Source organism: Puma concolor, chromosome A2 (assembly GCF_028749965.1).
Source record: "Puma concolor isolate L17-30 chromosome A2, mPumCon1.1.hap2, whole genome shotgun sequence".
In the NCBI taxonomy this organism is placed as follows: Eukaryota; Metazoa; Chordata; class Mammalia; order Carnivora; family Felidae; genus Puma; species Puma concolor.
In genome coordinates, this window is record NC_141668.1 from 101,364,610 (window position 1) to 101,387,938 (window position 23,329).

Below are 23,329 nucleotides of genomic sequence, written 5' to 3' on the forward strand. Positions count from 1 at the left end.
TCAAAGGGAGTTAGGGGAAAGTGATGAATGCTGTTTTCAGGACTCTAAAGTCTCACACAATCCTCTACATTCTTTCTTTCCTTCATCTTCTGGCTGGATGCAGAGGAGACACCAGAAGACTCCAAGGCCCTAGAAATTGGCAGAACTGTACAATGGAAGGAGCCTGAGATGCTAAATGACTATGTAAAACAGACCCCACCCCTACCTCAAGTCCACTTTAGACTGGTTCTGGGCAAGAAATAAACACGGTGTTAGAGCAGATGTTGGGTTGTGTGTTAGAACAGTTAGCTTACCCTGAACATACAGGACCAGTGCAGGAAACAAAGTCTCATAAGGAGACTCAGAAATGGTCAGAAAAGTGCTTTTTTGTTGTTTTTTATTTTTTTTATTTTTTATTTTTTTGTTTTTGTTTTTAAAAGTAAAGGTAGCAGAGAGTTTCAAGAGCAAGTATTTGATGGCATCAAATGCTGCAGAGAGCTAACAAGAATTGTTTATTAGAAGTGACAGTGTAGGGTCGCTGGTAAAATTAAGTATGTGCCATCTAAATCTCTCAAGTCATTTTCATTGCCCTATTCTAGTTCTTGTGTTTATGGAGAAATAAAACAGAATAATTTCTTTAAAGTACTTAAAAAAGTGTATTTGGCCTAGGAGTGCTGGGTGACTCAGTTGGTTGAGCGTCCGACTCATGATTTCGGCTCAGGTTATGATCCCAGGGTTGTAGGACTGAAACCTGCATTGGGCTGAGCATGGAGCTTAAGATTCTCTCTCCCTCTCCCTCTGCCTCTATCCTACTTGTGCTCTCTCTCTCTCTCTCTCTCAAGAAAAAAACAAAAACAAAACCAACCATATTTGACCTGATCATATTTATCTCCAAAATATTTTTGCCCCAACGACTCTGTTTCTACGTCCAATCTTTAATTTTTTTCTGGAGCTCTACTCACACTTTCATGATTCTGTATCACTCCCAAGGGTACATCTATTATACTTTCTGACCATCAGCTTCTTTTAAAAAAATGCAGTTCTTCCCAGTTTCTGATACTTAGACAAGCTAAAACACAACAAAAAGATGGGTGCTATGGGGTCCTTAGTTCTTCACAGATCCTGCTCCCGATCTTCCAGCCATTTTAGTTGTGTGGTGCTGACTCTATAAAACTATTTGTCTTAGAGAAGAATAAGACATAAATTCCCACAAAGAGGGATTTGAAGGAAGTCTAGTAAAAGGAAATGGAGAGTTGGGAGAATAAGGTGGGGCAGGATGTTACAGAGGAATTACAGGTAAGGGAACAAAAATACATAAGCCTAGTTGAAGCAAGGGGACAAGGAAGAGAACGCCAGAGCCGCCACAAGTCAAGGATGGCTGCTGTGACACCAGCACTAGATGGTGAGCTCTGACTACACTTGTTTCTGTGGGCGGGGCCAAACCAGCAGGGGTTTCTTCCCGTTACTTGTAAAGTGAAGCATAGCCTCCCAGAGAATTGCTGGTAGGTGGGAAGGTCCCTAAAACCCAGGATACAGTAGAATTTTACTATCCCTTGTGAAATATCTTAGTACCTTAAAAAAACAAAACTTAAAAGTTTGATTATTTAAACTAGTAAGAACCGCCAACGGTAATACAATTTGAACATTAGCAAATCTATATTAGCTTTTTCCTAAACATAGACATAGAGATAATTTATATATCACATCACATAACACAATATTATTTTGTAACAAAAAATAAAACTTCTTAAATTACTGCAAGGAGAACTCTAGTGATATGTTTTCAACACCCATTTTGAAAGTCTATAAAAGGAAGATGTAGAGATGTAATTTTAAACTCTCCTACAGGGGCACTTGGGTGGCTCAGTTGGTTAAGTGTCTGACTTTGGTTCAGGTCATGATCCTCCTGGGTTTGTTAGTTCGAGCCACCAAGTCAGGCTCTGTGCTGACAGCTCAGAGCCTGGAGCCTCTTTCAGATTCTGTGTCTCCCCCTCTCTCTGCCCCTCCCATGCTCATGCTCTGTCTCTCTCTGTCTCTCAATGATAAATAAACGTTAAAAAAAATGTTTTTTTTAAACTCTCCTTCAAATAAAGAGATCTTGCTTGGGAGTAAAATACGTGTAAAAAAAATATCATACATCCCATTTTCAATTAAAGGTTATATTTTCCTACTTTAAGGAACAAAAGACTCAAACGCTGGGTAAAAAATATTCGTTAACCTAACCAGAGGCTTTATTACTTAAGTTTGGTGTTTTAAAAAATCCTTTCTATAGGGTTTTTAACTTTTTCTTGCTTTAGGCAGAGAGTCAGGAATCTAAATGGAGCATTAATTCAGCTTATCTCAAATAACACCATTAATATTTCACTGGTATCTTTAAATTAAAGGACAATTTAAAATTTCTACCACATATACATTCAATTTATATTTATCATTATCTGTCAGAACAAAAATTTAAAAACTTTAGTGATCTGTGTATACTTTCCCCCATGTTACAAAAAATTTCCTGTGTAAAAATTGTTCAGTGAATACCCACACAACTACAACTAAGAGTCCACAATTAACACGTTACCGTATTTGCTTTATACCCTACCTATCCATTATTCCATCAAACTGTAAATGCACCATTTACCTAAGTAAGTTGCAGATAATTGTATACTTCACTCCTGTCAGTGGTTATATCATTTAACTAGGGTTTAATATTTGTTTATAGGGCCTTATTTTTTTGAGGCAAATTTTATATAAAGTAGAATGCACAGACCTTAAGAGTGCTATTTGATGAACTGTGAGAAGTGCATACACCTGTTACCTTGGCCTGAACGTTTGTGTTACCCCCAAACATACTACTATGATGGAGGTGGGGCCTTTGGGAGGTAATAAGGTAATGAGGGTGGAGCCTAATGATGGAATTAGTATTCATATAAGGGGAAGGACTAGCACTCTTCCGGCCAAATGAGGATAGAAAAAGACAGCCCTCTGCAAACAAGGAAGAGGCCCTCTACCAAGAGCCTGACTGTGCTGGTGCCCTGATCTGGGGTTTCTATCCTCTAGAACTGTGAAAAATGATGTGTATTGTTTAAGCCATCCAGTCTGTGGTATTTTGTTATGCAGTCTGAACTAACACACCCGTGTAACTCTAACCCTTGGTCAAGTTTCATACTCTCACCTGAGTTTCCTCATCCTTCTCCCAGTTTTCACCATACACTAATTCTACCCCCTAGAACTTAACAATAGAATTGCAAAATACGTACTCTTTCTCACAGATTTCTTTCACTCACCATAATGTTCATAATATGCATCAATATTATTATATATATATTTTTTTCTCTCTCAATTGTGTAGTAGTATTTAATTGTGGAATTACACCATTTTGTTTATCCACTCCTCCCCCTTTTTAAGTTATTTTAATTCCAGTTAGTTAACATAGTGTTATATTAGTTTCAGGTGTACAATATAGTAATTCAACACTTCCATATATCCTATCTATTCTCCTTTTGATAGACCCATGAATCACTTTAGTTCTTCTGATTACAAATAAACCTGCTATATTCTTATACAAGTCTTTAGGTGAATATATTTTCATATATCTTCAGTAAATACCTAAAATTGGAATTATGAAATAAGAGGGTGGTATATGCTTAGTTATATAACAAACTGCCAAAAGTTTTCCAAAAAGATTGTATCATTTTACGCTCCTACCAACAAAGAATTCTGATTGATTTGTTTATGCCCAGATTTGATGTTATCAACCTTTTTAACCATTCTTGTGGGTGTGTAGTAGCATCTTGAGATTTCATATACCACATTCTCATTAACATTCAGTTCAAGCTATGTTCAAATTTCCCTGGTGATTTCTTCTTTGACCCATGATTTATTTAGAAGAATGCTATTTCTCAGTACTTGGACTTATCTGGCTATCTGGTTGTTACAGACTTAATTCCACAGTGGTCAGAGAAAACCCATGTATGATTCGAATATTTTTTATATTTAAGACTTCTTTTACAGTCCCATATGTTCTATCTGGAAGTACCGTGTGCACTTGGGGAGAATGTACCTGCAGCTTTGGGGGGGGGGTACTGCTCCATTCATAGTTAGGTCATGGTGGTTGATAATGTCAGATCTTCAATTTCTTCACTGATTGTTCTTTTTTGCCTAATTCCATGAAGTGCTGAAAGAAGATTGTGAAAATCTCTTACTTGTTTGTAGATTTGTCTTTTTATTACTTTTTGTTTCATGACATTTGAAGCTCAGTTATTGAGGGCACACAAATTTATGACGAATATAACTTCCTGATGAAATGACCTTTAATCATTACAAAATGTTACTTTTTATCTCCAGTAATTCCTGTTGTTAAAATCTACATTATCTAATATTATCTGCTCTCAATAAGCCCCAGTAACAAATTCCGATATTGTTTTAAACTTCTATCTATCTACTCGCAACTTATGCCTTTAAAGTGCATCCATGCAATCAGCATAATAGCCAAATCTTTGGGTTTTAAACCCACTTTGACTTTTTTTTTAAGGGGAATTTTTAAACCTAGAAATTACATTTAGATGTAATACAATTATAAATGTGCTTATATTTAGTTCTTCTGTTTTGTTGGTTTTTTTGACTGTTTTGCTTTTTTGTTGTTCCCTGTTCACCTTTTCCTGCCTCCTTTTGGGCAAATTGTGTTCTTTTAATTTTTTAAATTTACATCCAAGTTAGTTAGCAGATAGTGCAATAATGATTTCAAGAGTAGATTCCAGTGATTCATCCCCTATGTATAACCTCCAATGCTTATGCCAGCAAGCGTCTTCCTTAATGCCCTTGACCCATTTAGCCCATGCTCCCACCCATAACCCCTCCAGCAATCCTGTTTATTCTCTATACTTAAGTCTCTTACGTTTTGTCCCCTTCCTGTTTTTATATTATTTTTGCTTCCTTCCCTTATGTTCATCTGTTTTGTATCTTAAATTCCACATGAGTCAAGTCATATGATATTTGTCTTTCTCTAATTTTCTCACTTTACAGTTATTTAAAGTGGTTGCAGTTTTTTGTTTTGTTTGTGGTTTTTTTTTTTTTTGTTTTTTTTTGTTTTTTTTGAGAGAGAGAGAGAGAGAGAGAGGGCAGGGAAGGGGAAGAGAGAGAGAGGGAGAGATTCTTAGGCAGGCTCTGCCCAGCGCAGTGGAGGCAGGGTGTGACTCTGGGATGGATCTGACAACTGTGAGATTAAGACTTGAGCCAAAATCAAGAGCTGGCATTTTAATGGACTGAGCCACCCAGGCGCCCCTAGTGGCTTCATTCTTAACATAGTACTATACCACTTCAAGAGAAATGTAAGAATATTGCAATAGTAGAGTTCTGTTTACCACTTTCCATGGCTCTATTGTCACTGTATGACATTTGGCACTTCCAAAATCTATGTCCATAAGTTCTGGATTCAAGGAGAAACTCTAATTGCTTATGTGTGGCTATACAAATATAATACGTAGATATCAAAAACTGAATGGTTCAATGTGGTGGTCCATAATGCTCAGTGGTCTGTTATATACATTTGTTCGGGTGATGGGCGGCACTTTCCTTCTAGGTAAGATCCTAGGTTTTCCAAATATGATGATACATGATTATGATTTTTGTCCCATGTCAAAGCAAAATACTGCAGTCTGTTGATACTTGTTTCATAGGACATTTGACTACAGGATGTGTTGGAAGTGAAGCAGAGTAAGACAGTTTTCAGAGCCCCAAGGTCTGTGCCACCTCTTAGCTCTCTTATCCTAACAGTGGAGCAGGGTAAGGGTACCTTGGTGCCTGAGAAATAAATATAACTCAGGAGCAGCTGACAGAATATTGAATTCAGAGGGGTGCTAAAATTATCAGTGCTAGAAACTTCAGTACCTAAAATCTCCTAATAATTTTTCTTTTAAATATAGATTAAAAAATTTTTTTAATGTTTATTTATTTTTGAGAAAGAGCATGAGTGGGGGCAGGGCAGAGAAAGAGGGAGACACAGAATCCAAAGAAGGCTCCAGGCTCTGAGCTGTCAGCACAGAGCCTGAGGGGTGGCTCAAACTCACGAACCTTGAGATCATGACCTGAGTGGAAGTCGGACACTTAACCAACCGCGTCACCCAATGCCCCTTAAATACAGATTTTTAATCCCTAAACCTCCAGATACTGATTCAATGGGTTACAGGTCATAAGCCTAAGTATTTAAAACCTTCTCCATACACTGCATTACAGGTGGTTCATACATGTGACAAAGTTCATATGGATACTTTGCCTTAGCCTAACAGTCATTTTTAAATTCTGAACAGACCTGGGTGTGTCTGAATAATTCTTCATCCTTAAGATTTCAGCCCACGTATCATCTCCTTAGTATCCTTACAGTGGCCATCTAAGGGAATTCTGTCTTTATTCTACCATCTTTTCTCTCTGTTTTTCTCTTCACAACATCGCCCCGTCTTTATTTGTTCTATAGCATTTATACTAACTTATACCTTGTCTTTCTCCTTGCACTGTAAATTCCCTTAACTAGACCACAGTAATTACACAGTACTCAATAATTGTTTATAGGTGCTCAAATAACTGTCCAAATAATGATTCATTCTAAATACAAAATCACAAGTTGACAAGCTCATCTGTTACCACCAAATATCTGAGTTCATAGTATTTTCAGAAAAGCCTAGTCAGATACCATACATACATTATAACCACTTCTCCAAACCAAATCAAACCTAGAGTACACCTAATGATGGATTCAATTCTAGATATAGTCCCAAGACTGATAACCAGAGGAAAGCCAGCTTTGGGGGTTGGAGACCATTTCGAGCTAGGTCGGTCATATGATTGTTTTGTTTATAAGCTTCATTTTGACCAATAAAATTAAATGCATCCAGAAAGTATGGACAGTCAGGAGATACACGACCAAGATGAACTGCATAAAACAGAAACTTCTATCAGAAATCATCCCCTCAAATGGAATCCATTTAGCAGAGATTTACCCAATTCGTGTGTAATAGAACAGGTACCGCGCAAGGCCGAAGGGGCCTCTTGCTGTGAACGCGAATAGGGTGAGATCGGCCTGCTGGGGGAACAGGGGAGTTAGCCAGGGAAGAACCCGGCAGACGCCACACTCAAACTGCAGAAAAGAAAGCCAAACTCCCAAACCGCTCACGTCAGCTACCCCGCAGCGCACTTCTTCCGGGATGCGTGTCCAAACTGCCCAGCGAGCTGCGCTTGCGCACTGATGTTTCTGCGTAAAGGACCAATGAACGGGGGAGTGGGCGGGCCATAGGCCAGAGACTCGGTTTCCGGTTCCGGCCGTCCTTGGTCAGTCCGCTTTTGTGCTACGTGTCGCTGGCGTCTGAGAGTTTGCCGGGCAGGTGAGCATCTATCTCTTGGTGGGCTTGGGGATGAATCCTTTGTGACTAGCGGAGGCGACGGGCGTGGGCGAGCCGTCGGCCCTCTCCGAGAGGCTCTCCGTTCTGGGGGGTCTGGCGCCCCCGGCTGCCCACGAACCTCCTCGCACGGCCTGCTGTGGAAGTAAAGGCCCAGGGCCGTGGCCTCCTGAGGTCCCGAAGGAGTGTGGCTTTGGAAGCCCTTGCTCCTTCAGCGCCTAAAGTCCTGGCCCAGGCTTCGGCTTTCTGGCTGCTCGTCCTGGGCCACCTCGGTGTGCAGGTTTTACTCTGTTAGGGGGCTGCTGGTGTCTTCTGTGCTCTGGTCAGAGATGATGGCCTGCCGCTGGAGTTCCCTTAGGCTTTGGGAGTTTGTGTGTAGTGTCCTGCCTTGGAAGAGTCCTATTTAGCCCTGGCCCTGCCACCACGTCTATAGGATAAAGTGAGAGGGTTGGTCTAGATTCTAGATCGAGAGATCATAGCAAGTGACCGGATCCTTTCCCCTGAAAGTGAACAGTGTTTTACGCATTGTGCCTTTTTTTTTTTTTTCCATGGAGGAAAGTTTTTAGCTTTCATCACGACATCTATAAAGTTTAAGCCCGCTGGATTTGAAGAACAAAGTGAAGTACTAAGGAAACAGGCATTGCTGTGTTTTTGGAGGCACCCAATGTACTTGGCCTAGAATGTTTATAGAATTTTATTCCAGCTGCCCGCGCCGGGTGAGGAAACTGGAGCTTAGGAAGGTTATATTTCCTAGACAGGAATTTGAACCACCACCTGCTCTTCCAATGGTACTCATTCCTTGATGTAACAAAAATTTATTATCATGTGCCTGACCACTGTTTAAAGGGCTGGAGGTAGGGTAAAATGCAAGTAGTAAGCTCTCAAAGCTCTCAAAGCTCTCAAAGCTAAGATTGGGTGACATTTCTATTGGGCAGTAGATTCCTCAGAAGAATCTAGCTGATGAAGTATGTAGCGCTGTTTTCTTAAAAGGTGTGTCCTACCTAAAGGTCTGGAGTTCAGGTAATAGCTTCTGAGAGTCTGGATCTTGGTTTAGTCAATCTTTGTGGTTTTGAAGATTTGATAGATCTGTTCCACACAAAAATACTCTTTTCTGAAAGTGTTATGTGATTGTGGTTTACAACAATCAGATTGTAGTCCACGTTGCCCCTAGGCTAGATTCTTGCAGCGTCACAGTTGGCCTTCACTACACTTGACACTGGTTTCTGAGAGTTTAAAATAAAATATGGAAAATACTTGTTGGATCCCCAAATTGTTGGTTCTGTAGCAGGAACAATGAGAAGACTGCAGAGTGGGAAAGGAATGGATGTGTTAAGTGCTTAACTTGTCATGTTAGGAGCATGTGTCCTGTGTCAGTGATAATCCTGGAGGTGAGACCTGTGCTTGTTTTATAGCCTTTGATCTGATGCCGGAGTTAACGAAAAAATAATGTCCGTTTTGTCTTGGAGTCTGTATTGTTTTGTTTTGTTTTATGAGATGGAATTGACTCGTATCAGACATGAATTCATGACTAGTTTCCTTTATATTTTGATATAACTGATGAAGTGCTGATTTGATGATAACCAATACCAGTGAGCATCTTACTTTTTTGTTTTTTTTAAATAGGCATCATGGATCAGGTAATGCAGTTCGTTGAGCCGAGTCGGCAGTTTGTGAAGGACTCAATTCGGCTGGTCAAAAGGTGCACTAAACCTGATAGAAAAGGTAATAGCTTTAAAATGGGAGAAAAGATTAAATCTTTACATTTGCTAAATCTTTTCTTTGATTGGTATCTTTCTGCTTAATAGCCGTTGCATTATTTTGTCAACATTTTTAGCGATTCATTTTGCTTTATTGTATTTTAATATTGCCATTTTCTAAATTTTGTACACTTTTTTACACTTTACAGATTTTTCCGTTTTATGTATTTTCAAATGGTGAAAGATAATTTATCACAGCCTTGTGTTTCATGTTAGGTTTGCCTTAGTGGTATTTAATGACTTTAGAGTTTTAGGTGTCAGTGTCTTCCACATTTCCACTCCGAAAGATCTTTTGGAGTCCTCCCTTCTCTGTTGCTGCCCCCATTTCCTCCCCCCAAAACAAAACCTTAACATGAAATCAACAGTATAGTTGTTATCGATCTACTAAGTTAAACTTCGTTTATCATGATTCATCTGTAAAAAGGTGCACCAGAAATGGTGTACCTTTATTCATTTGAGTGTTTCCCGAGTTAGCACCTGGGAATATAACAGAATATAATATATATGTAGTGTAATAAATATATACACATATGTAATAGAGACCTGTCCATGTTCTTGTGTAGTGTAGAATCTTTCAGGGAATATAGTCATGAACCAGTAATGGCAATTATAACTCTAATTACTTCTGCGGTAATTACCGTGAAAGACAAATAGAAGTATGGACAGCACATAATAGTAGGACTAACCAAGTCAGGAGGGCACGGGGGCTTCCCTGAGCAAATAACATTAAATGGAGCATTACCATGGTCTGAAACCTGTTTTCAGATTGTGCCCAGCCCAGCTTGATTTCTCAAGCCTTATTCCTGGCTTCATTATGATATCAAAGACGACAGCTCTATTGTTCATTAAAAATCATGTTTTATGTTTTCATAATTAATACTTTTTTTTAAATTAGAGAGAGAGTGCGTGCGCAGGGGAGGGGCAGAGAGAGAGGGGGAGACACAGAATCTGAAGCAGACTCCAGGCTCTGAGCTGTCAAGCACAGAGCCTGATGCAGGGCTCGAAACCATGAACTGTGAGATCGTGACCTGAGCTGAAGTTGGAGGCTTAATCGACTGAGCCACCCAGGCACCCCTATAATAAATCCTTTTAACAGTGTAACAAATTTTGAGATGGATGCTGTATATTTCTGTTATCCATGTTTCTTTTTTCTTTTTCTTTCTTTTTTTTTTTTTTTTTTTTTTTTTGATATTCTGGTCATTTGATAAGAAGTTAGAGTATTTTGCTGCTTGTTGATGGAATCACTAGCATGGGCATACACTTTATTTCTATGTGTCCTTAAATATCAAAGAAGAAAATTAAAAAATTTGTCAAGCAAATATTTATTAATAATGTCATGTTTTGTTTAACTTAAAATGATATGTTCACTCTGGAGAAATGTACACCAGTAAGTTTATTTATATTGCTGCTAATTTTTTCTCCTATATTTGCAATGTCAATGTAAAAAATTATCTAAATTTTGTGTTTTTAAATCCAGAATTCCAGAAGATTGCCATGGCAACAGCAATAGGATTTGCTATAATGGGATTCATTGGCTTTTTTGTGAAATTGATCCATATCCCTATTAATAACATCATTGTGTAAGTAAACTTTTTGAAATAGACAGTATCTAGTATAGAATAAAAACTGAAATCATTTGAGTTGACAGCCTGCGATGTTATTAATACACAGATATGTGCTTTGACTTTTTAATGCTGCTAGAGTCTGCTGCTATTTATTGAGTACCTGATAATTCAGAGTGATTTTATATGTTATACAGTCTTTATTAGCAACTCTGAGATAGGTACAATTTTCTTTTATAAATACAATTTTAAAGGGTCACGAAAGTGAGTTAAAAACAGTTTATGACCAAGCAAGTGACAGAACCAGTATTCAAATTTAAGTCTTCTTTATGCTGTATATTAAGTTGTTGGTTTGTATTTTTTATTTATTTATTTTTTTTATTTATTTTTGGGACAGAGAGAGACAGAGCATGAACAGGGGAGGGGCAGAGAGAGAGGGAGACACAGAATCGGAAACAGGCTCCAGGCTCTGAGCCATCAGCCCAGAGCCCGACGCGGGGCTTGAACTCACGGACCGCGAGATCGTGACCTGGCTGAAGTCGGACGCTTAACCGACTGCGCCACCCAGGCGCCCCAAGTTGTTGGTTTTTAAAGTGTAGAGGAAATGCTCCCCCTGTGAAAGTCACTACAGTGATAGAATTCAGACTCTAGACTCCATCTCTTAGGTTCAAATCCTCTCTTTTGTTACTTAATAGCTGTCATGACCTTGGGCATTTTACTCAGCTTCTCTGTGCCCATTTTATTCCATAAGGCTAATAGCTTTTATTTGGGTTATGGTAAAGATTAATGGCTTAAGTCATGTAAAACCGTAAAAAACAGTTGGGGTAAGACAATGAAATGGAAGTTGTGACTGCCATGAGTCACTGGTACTAATGGAGGGTTTCTTAACCCTTTAGTGTCTTAGGAGAAGAAAGCACTGACAAACTGGGATTACTTTATTCTTTCCTAAATGCTTTTCTTTTCAGATTGATTATAAGTTACGGAGAAACCTAATGGCAGTGAGAAATGAGAGTAGTCAGTTTTAGGCATTTTAGTTTGGTGTAAAGACTTAGTATGAGTTGCAGTACTCATTTGCTCTTTGATGCTTTTGTATTTATTTAATCTCTGAACTTCAGCGCCATTTAGAAGTAGTAATACCTATTGGGCTTATTTTATGGGATGGGGAGGTTTAGACATGTTTTGTAAACTATACATCTTTTAAGTACTAGATGCTGTTGATGTAGATGCTGGTGGAAGTTGTCTTCTAAATGATAAGTGACTAAATATATTGTGAGATGGAGTTCTTAAGTAGGTTATTATAGTTATTAAGCAGAAGTGCCACGAAGAGATACCGTGAGATCAGAGAAAGTTAGGCCTGAAAAGGATCAAGTCTCTCGAATCTCCTCCATCACTGAGAAATCTCTATTCTACTACTAGTGAGCAATACCAGCTCTGGAATTGTGGAATCATGGAGAGAATGGTCAAGTAGAATTAGGAAACCTGAGACTGTCTCTGGGCTGCACTTGAGCTCATTAGTAAACAGAAGGGATAGGATGGAGTTTCTGGGAAGTCACTTCATTTCCATACATACAGCTCAGGGCCTCTTGCTTCCCATTCCAGATAGGTTTAATTGATACAGTTAATTTTTTCAGTTGATAGGGAATTTGTTTTCTGTAAACACCCCTCATTGTTCTTAGTTTTACCCTTTGGGACAACATATAACTTTCTCTCTTTCAGTATATTGTTATATGAGTGCCTCTCACATTTTTTCTCCAGTCTTCACTTAATATATTTTTAACTCTCTTGCCAGGCGTTACTGGCTGCCTTAAGTGATTGATAGGGCCTTTCACATTCAATTATGAGTTCTGAGGCATTCCTGGTATAGATACTTACATCTATCTATGCACACACGTAATGTTAATCTATGTAAGTACGTATACATATATTATGGGGTGTGTGTACGCACTGCAGAACCTAGTTCACTGTACTCTTGTAGCCATGAAAAGCACTGAATAAGTGTTTGTTGAATTAAGTCAACAACTTAAGGTTTATCTTTTTCTAAGGGTCATGATGGTATGAACAATCTCTAACACTTACTGGGCATTTCCTGTGTGCCAGGGACTCTTCCTGCTTTAGTTAACTCCTTTAATCCTCATGACACTTCTGTGAGGTTAGTACTGTTCTTTTCATTTTATGGATGAAGAGACTGTGGCACGGAGAGTAGGTACTTCCTCAGGCTGCTTGGCCGCTAACCGGTAGAGCAGTGTACCATACGCAGGCCGACTGCCTCAGGAGCCTCTATTTCTAATTGTTGAGAGCCCTCTCTCATGCTGGCTCTGTTGAACGTTCCCTATTTTGAGTCCTGTTCCTCACTTTATGCTCCAGTTTGCATTTCATCCATTCTCTTAAAATCCAGCGTTTAGAATTGAATGCCTCTACATATGTCTTCTTGCTGACGGCTAAAATCCTCAGACAGGTTTCTCACAATTAACTGCTACAATAAATTTCCTTTATCCTGGGTTTAAACAGTTGGGGTGGTTTATTTTTAGCCTAAAAATGGAACATTTTCCTTGTTAAATTCCTTTTTCCTGGATGCCCTTAGGGAGGACTTTTGAATTTTTAATCTGTCCAACATTGTTATTTATCCTAGTTTTTTTTTTTTTTTTAAATTTTTTTTTTTAACGTTTATTTATTTTTGAGACAGAGAGAGACAGAGCATGAACGGGGGAGGGTCAGAGAGAGGGAGACACAGAATCTGAAACAGGCTCCGGGCTCTGAGCTTTCAGCACAGGGGCCCGATGCGGGGCTCGAACTCACGGACCGCGAGATCGTGACCTGAGCCGAAGTCGGCGCTCAACTGACTGAGCCACCCAGGCGCTCCTATTTATCCTAGTTTTGTATTACGACAGCTTTTATTTCCTTGTCTAAGTTGTAGCCTAAGGACAGGGCACTCTGTTTAGGACAGGGCAGCCTTAGTGCACCCTTTTCGGATGGAGTTTAGTCGGGTTGTTCTAACAGGGTTTTGAAACAAGTATTAAAAATTCGCTTTCACTTAATTCTTTCCATGGCAAATACACAATATCTTTTATCAATCTTACCAATCAGAGATGGTTCAGCAGCTGGTTACTTAGAAAACTTGTCATCTGGTGACAAAATTGTTTCAAAGTTGAAGGAGTTAGAAATCTACCTTTAGAGAGTTTTTACATTAAAATGAAGGCCAAATAAAGCATTCTGTGAGAAATGCTATCAAAACTTATTCTTCTCATGACATTCTTCAACATCTGTAAAACCCAAAGATCTTTTTTTCCTGCTTGAAAAGAACATAAGTCACTGTTTTAATTATTTTGGGGTGATGGCAAGTGAAATACAACCACAAGCTCCTCTTTCATTAGGCTAAATTATCACTTGTTTTCCTTTATGATAAATGTATGTCCTCTTCTATAAAATTAAAGCAGTCACAAGTAATAGCCATAGTATTATAATTTAAAGGAGTTATGTAGTCATGGATAGTTTAGTTACAGCAATACAGTTTAATAACAAACACTAAAAATACTTGGCATTAAAGTAATATTGAAGAGTATTTCTTTCAGGCATATTACTTTCATCGAGTAGTGCAATTATTTTTCCTTTTTTTAACATTACTAAACAATACTAGGGACGCGCCTGACTGGCTTATCAGTAGAGCATGCCACTCATGATCTCAGGGTCATGAGTTCACGCCCCACGTAGAGTGTGGAGCCTACTTAAAAAAACAAAAAAATGAGTAAACAATACTAAAGTGTGCATCTTAGCATGCAGTTTTAATGTTTATGCTTTTGAAACTTAGAAGTTCTGTAGAAAAGGTGATTTTTGTTTTCATTATGATTAAACCCCTGTTTTTTAGTGATTGTGTGAAGTTATAGTACTTGGAAACTGTTGAACTAGTTTGCATTCTTTATTTTCAACTGATTGTGTATCAAATTGAAAAACTAACCAGCTAACCATCCTGTTATGTAATTCATATTTTTCATCTTGTTCAGAAAGACTTTATGCCAGACTGTTAAACACTTGTCCCCAAAAGAGGATTCTGAGTTTTTAATACAAACCTGTTCAAACGCCACATCATCTCTAAGGACCTTTTTTAGTTACAAGATTTTAAAGTACAGTTTCTTCTCCTTTGTGCTATCTTTGGGTTCTCAGATAACTGGTTTTAGTTCCATAAAATTGTAGCACATTACATTTCAAATAATTGTTGTTATTAAAATGTTCTATACACTTAAATGGACCATTTTTCTTTCTTTTACAGTGGTGGCTGAATACCTTTTTAGAAGAGTTTTTCATCTTGGGGATTGGTGAATAAGTGAGGATTTGAGAAGCTCATGGAGTAAAAATCTGTCTATATGTTTTGTGTTTTTCTTTCTTTTTTTGCCTTCCAAGATGTTTTGTATTTGTAAATTAAAACAATTTCAAAATAAAAACAGGCTTATCTTTTTTCCATCATAGATATTTATCAAATTTGATAGGAGATAATGGGTTCTTTTTTTTTTTTCCTAAAGTTTATTTATTTTTAGGAGAAAGCGCAAACAGTGGAGGGGCAGAGAGGTAGGGAGAGAGAGAATCCCAATCAGGCTCCATATTGTCCTCCCAGAGCCTGAGGCGGGGGTTTATCCCACAACTCTGGGATCATGACCTGAGCTGGTATCAAGAGCCGGACGGACGCTCAACTGACTGAGCCAGTCAGGCGCCCCGGAAATAATGGATTCTTTTCCCTCCCTCCCTTCTTACTTTCCTTCCTTCCATCCTTCATGTTTTGACTTATAGGAGAAATTAAAGTGATGTACCATAATTTCTGAGTGCACCTCTCTCAGATAAACATTTTCCTATCATGGAAGAAGAAACAAAGTAAAGGATAGTAAAGGTAGTGAAAGAATTCGAGGATAGGGTAGGAGTTTTGTCCTTAAGCACTCAGAATATAAGCAGGTAGAGCAATAGAAGTGTAGGTGCTACTTGGAATATTTTCCTGAAAATAATGGTGGAAACTTCAGTGTGAGAGGCCCTCTTCAGACAAACTGGTCACACTGTCATAAACATTGGAGTTCTGAGTTTTGTGAAGGATCCACTGATAATTGAATGTAAGATAAAAAGTGGCCCTATTTTCTTTCCCCTTTAAAACACAATAGTAATAAGCTAGTGAGATAGTTTATTCCCCTTTTAAAAAAGGTTTGTTTGTATGTTTGTTTGCTTTTTAAGATTATTTTGAGAGAGGAGAGAAGAATCCCAAGCCGGTTCGGTGCTGTCAGCATGGAGCCTGAAGTGGGGCCCGCTTTAAAAAAAGTTTTATTAATCTGTTCAGTGTTTAGTTACTGAATTTTATTTCCCAAGTTCTATATGTTCTTAATAAATTGGTTAGTAGCACTGAGAAATGTATAGAATTGTTGAATCATTATATCGTATATCTGAAACGTAACTATGTTAATTATACTTGAACTAAATGTTTTTAATTGATTAGCAGCACATATTTGATAAATGTCCTCTGATTCTTCTTTTGTTTCTTTTTTTTAAGTTTATTTATTTCAAGAGATAGCACGAATGGGGGAACGACAGAGAGAGAGAGAATCCCAAGCAGGCTCAGTGCTGTCAGCACAGAGCCTGAAGCAAGGCTTGAACTCATGAAACCATGAGATCATGACCCGAGCCCAAACCAAGAGTCAGGCGCCTAACCGGCTGAGCCACCCAAGCATCCCATGTCCTCTGATTCTTCTTGAATAAGGTAGGCAGGGGTCTAACTGGTAAGGTTGGGCAATATTCCTCATTTTTGGAATCCATGGTGCAGAGAGCAAGGTCTTTCATAGTGATGGTAACATATTTTCTGCCTATATTTGAAATGCCAATAAGTATTTCAGTTTTGAATGAATTGTCCTCAAGGAAATAAAAATACAGCCTTGGCCATCTATAATCTTAGGGAGTCCATATAGCCACATTTTACAGATACTTCGCTCCTTAAAGACCAAAAGTCTGTGTGTGTATGTGTGTGTGTGTGTGTATGTACGTGCACATGTGTACATGTATATATGCACATGCATATGTGTATATATGTATACATAAACCTGCATATATTTGTACACATACATGTACATGTGCACATAATACATATAAAGTATGGACAAATTCTAAAGCGTAGACTTTCTTTGCTTCTGGCGAATGTGTATATTTTCTTCTAGGATAAGATAATTCTGGACCTTAGTATATTCATTCTTGATATAATTATGAATCCCTATTTATAGTGTGTATTTTGGCTGTTCACTTTTTATTTTGCTGACTTGCTGGTTCTTGACACATGGATAGGTAATGTACTACATACATATGTTTATACATGTAAAATGAAAGCTGACCAGTAATGTGAAAGAACAGAATAACCATACTCAACAATGAATCTTATATAGGAAAAATAAATAGATTTTTCTTATTCACCATGTAAGTATATCTAAGAGCTGGTGCATTTGTGTTTTAAAGGGTGGCTCAGTTGGTTAAGCATCCGACTTCTGCTCAGGTCATGATCTCATGGTTCGTGAATTCTAGCCCCACATTTGGCTCTGCTGACAGCTCAGAGTCTGGAGCCTGTTTCGGATTCTGTGGCTCCCTCTCTTTCTGCCCCTCCCCTGCTCACACTCTGTCTCTCTTTAAAAACTAAATAAACATTTAAAAAAAAATACAAAAATTATGTTCCCTTGGGTCCTCCCCTTAGAGATTGATTCAGTAGGTCTGGCTCAGCCTGAGAATTTGCATTTCTGTCTCCCTGCTGATGGCTGCTGGTACATGGACCACACTTTGAGTGTCAAGTTTTCTACAGTTCTTAGTGGTTTTGGGGTACCTGGGTGGCTCAGTCAGTTGAGGATTCAACTTTGGCTCAGGTCATTATCTCATGGTTTGTGAGTTTGAGCCCCACGCTGGGCTGTCTGCTGTCAGTGCAAAGCCCCCCTTCAGATCCTCTGTCTACCCCCACTTTGCACCTCCCCCACTTGCACTCTCTCTCTCAAAAATAAACATTTAAAAAAATAAAATAAGGTTCTTAATATTTTTTTTTTTTTTTAAAGATTTTATTTTTATTTATTTATTTTTAAGAGAGAGACCGAGTGCAAGTGAGGGAGGGGCAGAGAGAGAGGGAGACACAGAATCCAAAGAAGGCTCCAGGCTCTGAGCTGTCAGCACACAGCCCGATGCAGGGCTCGGCCTCACGAACCATGAGATCATGACCTGAGCCGAAGTCGGGCGCTCAACTGACTGAGCCACCCAGGTGCCCCTAGAGATTTTATTTTTAAGTAATCTTTACACCAACGTGGGGCTTGAGCTTACGACTCTGAGATCAAGTCACATGCTCTACTGACTCAGCCAGCCAGCCAGCGATCCCCCAGAATTTTTAATGGTTTTGTGTTGTTTAAATACTTACAGCAAAATATAAGAATGTCCCTTTTGTAGTTGTTCTGCAATTCTCATGAACCCCTATGCCTTAAAGCAAGTGCTCAGCCACCTGGTCCACTAGACTAACCACAAAAAGTCAACAGAAAAATACACATCAAGGAGGAGACAGAAATAAATAGTCCAGACAGCATGGCAGAGCCTTGATGGAAGGGTAGCAAATAAAGCATGGTTCCTTTTCCAATTGCTTTGTTACTGCTGGAAAGGAGTGTTTTACTCCAGAATCTTTCCTTCTTGGGCTATTTGTCTCATTTTGTTAGGAAGGTTCTACTTGGAAAGGGTGGTATTTGATTTAGCCTGAGTGCTGGAGGCATCACTGTACTTTGTGTTTGAAGGAGTGCCTTATGCCAGAAAGCATTAGAGCTGAATTCTACCTCTGATGGTACACTCTGGTCATAATTTTGTGTGCTAGAGACAGTCTTCTGGGTAGATTTCCTGATGCTTCCGATTTTCTGAGGCTTTTTGTTGTCCCATTTTCTGAGGCTCATTCTACCTCAACCCTTTCGCATTCCATAGCCATGCTTACAGTCATGTGTTCGCTTGTCTCCCACATGATCTTCCAGCCCCTAATCGACCTTGTTGTTTTTGTTTATCTTAGTCAACATTGATTATAGCATTGTTTGTGGGCTTTTGAGAAGGTTCTGAGAATGTCTTGATACCATGACTTAGTAAAGTTCATTGCAAAAGGACATTGGTCGCTTCACTAATTACAAATTAATAAAAATGTATTTGCATTCTCCTCCTACCAAACCTTTGTTGAATTTCTAAAGGAATAGTATCACAAATGTTGACTCACTAGTGGAGGTTGGAACATAGCTTTGTAGGATTGATGATACTTATATAAGGCCTTACAGTTTTCAAACTACTCCTTAGTTGATCTTCATAATAGCCCTATGGCAAGTAACGTAGATATTGTATTCTCCAAAAACATATCCACAGCTTACTCCTCACCCCTCCACTGCCACCACACCATCACACCTGGCTATTTTTCTTTACTGTCTGCCCCACTAAAATAGTGCCAGGAAGGAGACATTTTGTCTGACTAGTTTATTACCAAATCCCAAGTACCTGCCTACAGTAGCCACTCTCCTCGTTACATGAAGGAAACGGAAGTGTTGTATACATTGCCGGTTTAATAATTTCTTGTTTGTAAGGGCAACATAGAACAGGATCATTTCCATCACTGGCCTAGTAGAGGGCACAAAGCAAATCCTCAACTCCTCTGGTCAGAGTAACCCAGTATCAAAATAAATACACACATATGTGTATGTGCGTGTATTGGTTTTTGATTTCGGAATACACACACACATTAGTGTTCTTTATATGCCTGCATCGTGGTCTTGATCTGCGCACTTCTTAGCTTTTCAGCTTGGAACAGTAGTCATTCTGGGCTTTTAACCTGCCGTGCCTTCTTTCCCCTCTCTGCCAATGGCCTATATGGAAAATCATTTCCTTCTCCATCAATGATTTAGTAATCTCTCTTGTATCTCCATATGGCAATGCAATTTATGTTTTTTTCAGATGTGATTACATTTTGTCAGCATCAGTACAATTTATAAGGTACTTTCTGCTGCTTTAAAGGCCACAATAACACACTGGAGGCCACCTCCAGTCTTGACAGAGGACTAGCCAGCCTTGAAAGAAAGCAAATGGGTGTAAAACTGACCAGGGTAGCACTCTCTTTTCTAGAATATTTTCGAGGCCTTGTGAACCAAACCAAACAAAAATCTAGATGGGAGGACCAGAAAAACCAGCCAGTTCTTTCAGCTCTTCTGGTATTCTAAGTGTAATGGCCAGAAAAGGCCCTGCCCCTCCCCGTAGTAAGAAGACTGTTACCCCTTATAGATGTGAAAGGGCTTTGAAAGTTAAACTGTATAGATGTGAAAGAGATTGTGTCATTTCTGTGTGTTTGGGGACGGTCAAGAGGGTAGAACCAAGACACTTGTCACAATAAACTGAACCAGTAACAAAGCAAGATCATTGTCCCCTCAGGGAAGAAGAGTAGTTCGTTGCACCAGCAGTATGTAGGGAGAGTGGTATGTAACATGTCACCTTAGGTAAAGTTTCCTTAACCCTTTTGAACTGCAGTCTCCTGATCTTAAAAATGGGGATGCTAATGCCCAGCTTTCAGTGTTGAGTTACTTTAAGTAAGAAAGTACTACATGTGAGTGAAGTGGGAACGGTGCCCAGAACATAGGTATTTTAACGTTAAATCTTGTTTTTTCTCTGATCCTTCCATCTCCCCAGAGGCAGGGTTCTCTGAAGCTGTATTTAGCTGGCCTTCCTCCAGTTGGTACAGGCTGGAGTTCTGATTCTCTTCATATGGCCATGTGTCTTGTCCCAACAGCTTGCTCAGAGTCATGTTAAAAGAATGTCTCACATCCTCTGTTCCCTAACCCAAAGTACAAAGGCTTGGGGGGAACTTTAGTTGAATTCAGTGAACTGATTCTCTACTATATGCTAAGAACTTGGCTGGGTACTCGTGAGAAAGTGTGCTTCCTTAAGCAAGAAGAAAGTGTTTAACCTCAACTCTGGCTGTGTAAATAGGGTGCAAAAAGTCCTATTGGTAATGATTTGTTCTGACCCCTTCTCTAGGCACCCTAGGGTAGAAAAAGTACAAGCAGTGCTGATAGTAGACAATGGCATGGTTAGCCACTGTAGTCAGTTGTGAAGGAGCTATCTCAAGTCATTTAAAAATGGTGCACTTTGGGGCGCCTGGCTGGCTCATTCAGCAGAGCATGAGACCCTTGATCTCAGGGTCGTGAGTTTGAGCTCCCTGTTGGGTGTAGACATTACTTAAAAATAATAATAAAATAAAAATTGTGCACTTTACCTGTTTAGTCTCTGAAGAAACTGGGGAAGATAATTTCTAAAGTGCTTTTCTGTGATCTGGTTTCCTCAGAGAGGACTCTGAGGTATCTAAAAATGTCCATACCCCACCAAAGCTGGCCTTCAGTTCAAGGGCACTCATTGGGTCTGCAGGGGTTTTTTTCTGATCACCAAGTACGTGTCATTTTTCGACACCAATTCTCCAATTCTATGACACTGAGTGTCCCAACTATGCATTTCAATTCTGACACTGTCTACCTGGGGTTAGGCTCAGATCCCACAAGTAAAGGACTCAGTCCCACAAGACTGCCCTCACTTCAGATGCAAGTTGCGAGTGAGGTCCCCAGAGAACCCACACTACTGCCCAGCTGACTACAAATGTGGGGGTTCTCATGATCTGCCCCCCTCAGATGTGATAATTCACCAGAATGACTCACAACTCTGGAGAGTGGTTTACCAACATCTTTATTATGAAAGATATAATGCAGAAACAGCCATATGGAAGGGATGTATAAGGCAAGGTGTGAGTGGGGAGGCGGATGCAGACCATCCGTGTCCTCTCTGGGTGTGCCACTCTTCTAACACATTGATGTAGTCACCCACAGGAATGCTCTCTGAACCCCATCATGCAGGGGTTTTTATTGAGACTTCATTATGTAGGTATTGTTGATTAAATCATTAGCTGTGGCGATTGGATTCAATTTCCAGCCTCTCTTTTGTCCCAGAGGAACCTTCTAATTGTGCTTGGCTTTTAGTCACCAGCCTCCATCTTGAAGCCACCTGGACGCTTGCCAAGAGTCACCGCATTCGCATAAACTCAAGTGTGATCAAAAGAGCCTCCTTATGAATAAGAACGACACCCCTATCACAGGAAATTCCAAGAGTGTTAGGAGCTCTGTGCCAGGAACCAGGGACAAAGACTAAACATACATTTTTTTTTTTTTATACCACAGGGACCTTAATGAAAAAAAAGTGGGGGAGACTCAAGAGTATATATATGAAAAAAAAAAAAAAAAAAAGAGTGTATATATATGAATGTGTAGTGTGTGAATGTGTATGTATATGTACAAGTGTATTATAAACTGTATATTTAGAGAAATATATGTTTACTCTTCCTAGCATTTATTACACATTAGTCTTTGCCTACTATAGCACTACTTGAGCACCTAAACTTGGGAAAACAATGTTAGAATTTGAAGAAGCATGCAGGATCCTCAAATGTATCCTCCTTTTACAAATGAGGACCCTCCAGTTCTCTCATCATATTTTTGATCAGCTTTCAGAATTCTACTGTAGGCTTTCTTTCTCTATGTATATGTGTACATATGTAAGTATTCACTTATTTAACTTACTAATCTATTTATTATCAGTATGCATCCACTGATTCAGTTTTCCACTGGTGTATCATTCATTTCTGTCAGACTTGTCCTTTTAAAATTATATTAAAGACAAAAGTAATAAATACCAAAAACTCATCACTTGCTAAGTATTTCTTTTTTAGTGTTCTATTCAGTTGTTTCCTTTACCTGACCTAGATTGTCCAAATTAGTTGCTGCACAAATAGGGCTGTTAAGACTATGAAGCTCTGCTACCCATTCTAAATGCTGTCTGCCAACATTATGGGTCTTAATGTTGACATGACCTGACCTAGACTAAACCATTGTGAGAGTCAGCAGTTGTAAAACTATACTTGCAAACTAGACTGAATATCTGAATGTTCTATAGCGAAGATATTTAGAAAAAATATCAGTCAGAGGTAATGTTTAGGGTCAAAAAAAATACACTGGAGTCCATGTACAATATGCGTAAAACAAAAGTTTCAGGTAACAATACTTAGCCTTACTCACCCTGTGCATTTTTTATTTTCTATTCATTGTATCCCATTTTTATTTTTTTTAAAAAGACTTGTACTTATTAGGTAGAGGGGACAGAGGGTTACTGCTTCCTATCTCTAGAGGACTGAGGGGTTAAAGAACACATCATTGACAACTAGCACAGACTGGAGACCTGAGGTTCTTTGAATGTTCAAGACTATGTACACCCTCAGGGCCTTTGCATGACCCAGGGCCTGGTGGGGGAATCTTTGAAAACAGCTGAGGTTAAATTTCTGACAACTTATAGGACAGGGCTTTGGAACAGTTTAACTTTTTATTTTTTAAAGTTTATTTATTTATTTTGAGTGAGAGCATGGGCGCAAGCATGTCTGCATGAGTTGGGGAGGGACAGAGAGGGAGAGAGAGAGAATCCCAAGCAGGCTCCATGCTGTCAGCACGGAGCCCAGCTTGGGGCTCAGTCCCATGAATCATGAGATCATGATCTGAGCCGAAATCAAGAGTCAGACACTTAACCGACTGAACCACCCAGGCGCCCTGGAACAGTTGAATTTTTA

The 23,329-nt window shown here is 39.2% G+C and overlaps 1 protein-coding gene and 1 long non-coding RNA gene across 3 annotated transcripts in view; one reads left to right on the forward strand and one right to left on the reverse strand.

Moving 5' to 3' along the window:
• Nucleotides 1-7,169, reverse strand: part of LOC147583373 (uncharacterized) — a 53,668-nt gene extending 46,499 nt beyond the window's left edge. Inside the window, exons 1-2 of the long non-coding RNA XR_015248146.1 lie at nt 6,963-7,169; nt 4,031-4,144 (exon numbers count right to left, since the gene is read on the reverse strand). This is a non-coding gene — a long non-coding RNA (uncharacterized LOC147583373). The remainder of the gene's footprint in view (nt 1-4,030; nt 4,145-6,962) is intronic.
• Nucleotides 7,170-7,261: 92 nt separating this feature from the next.
• Nucleotides 7,262-15,113, forward strand: SEC61G (SEC61 translocon subunit gamma). Of its 2 annotated transcripts, XM_025923297.2 has the most exons (4): nt 7,262-7,343; nt 8,982-9,080; nt 10,593-10,695; nt 14,942-15,113. In XM_025923297.2, exons 2-4 carry the CDS (start codon nt 8,987-8,989, stop codon nt 14,949-14,951), a joined length of 207 nt encoding a protein of 68 aa, XP_025779082.1. In that variant the 5' UTR covers nt 7,262-7,343; nt 8,982-8,986; the 3' UTR covers nt 14,952-15,113. The 2 variants fall into 2 exon arrangements, with proteins under 2 accessions (XP_025779082.1, XP_086553191.1); XM_086697065.1 differs by lacking the exon at nt 14,942-15,113 and having other exon boundaries at nt 10,593-10,699.
• Nucleotides 15,114-23,329: the final 8,216 nt, after the last annotated feature.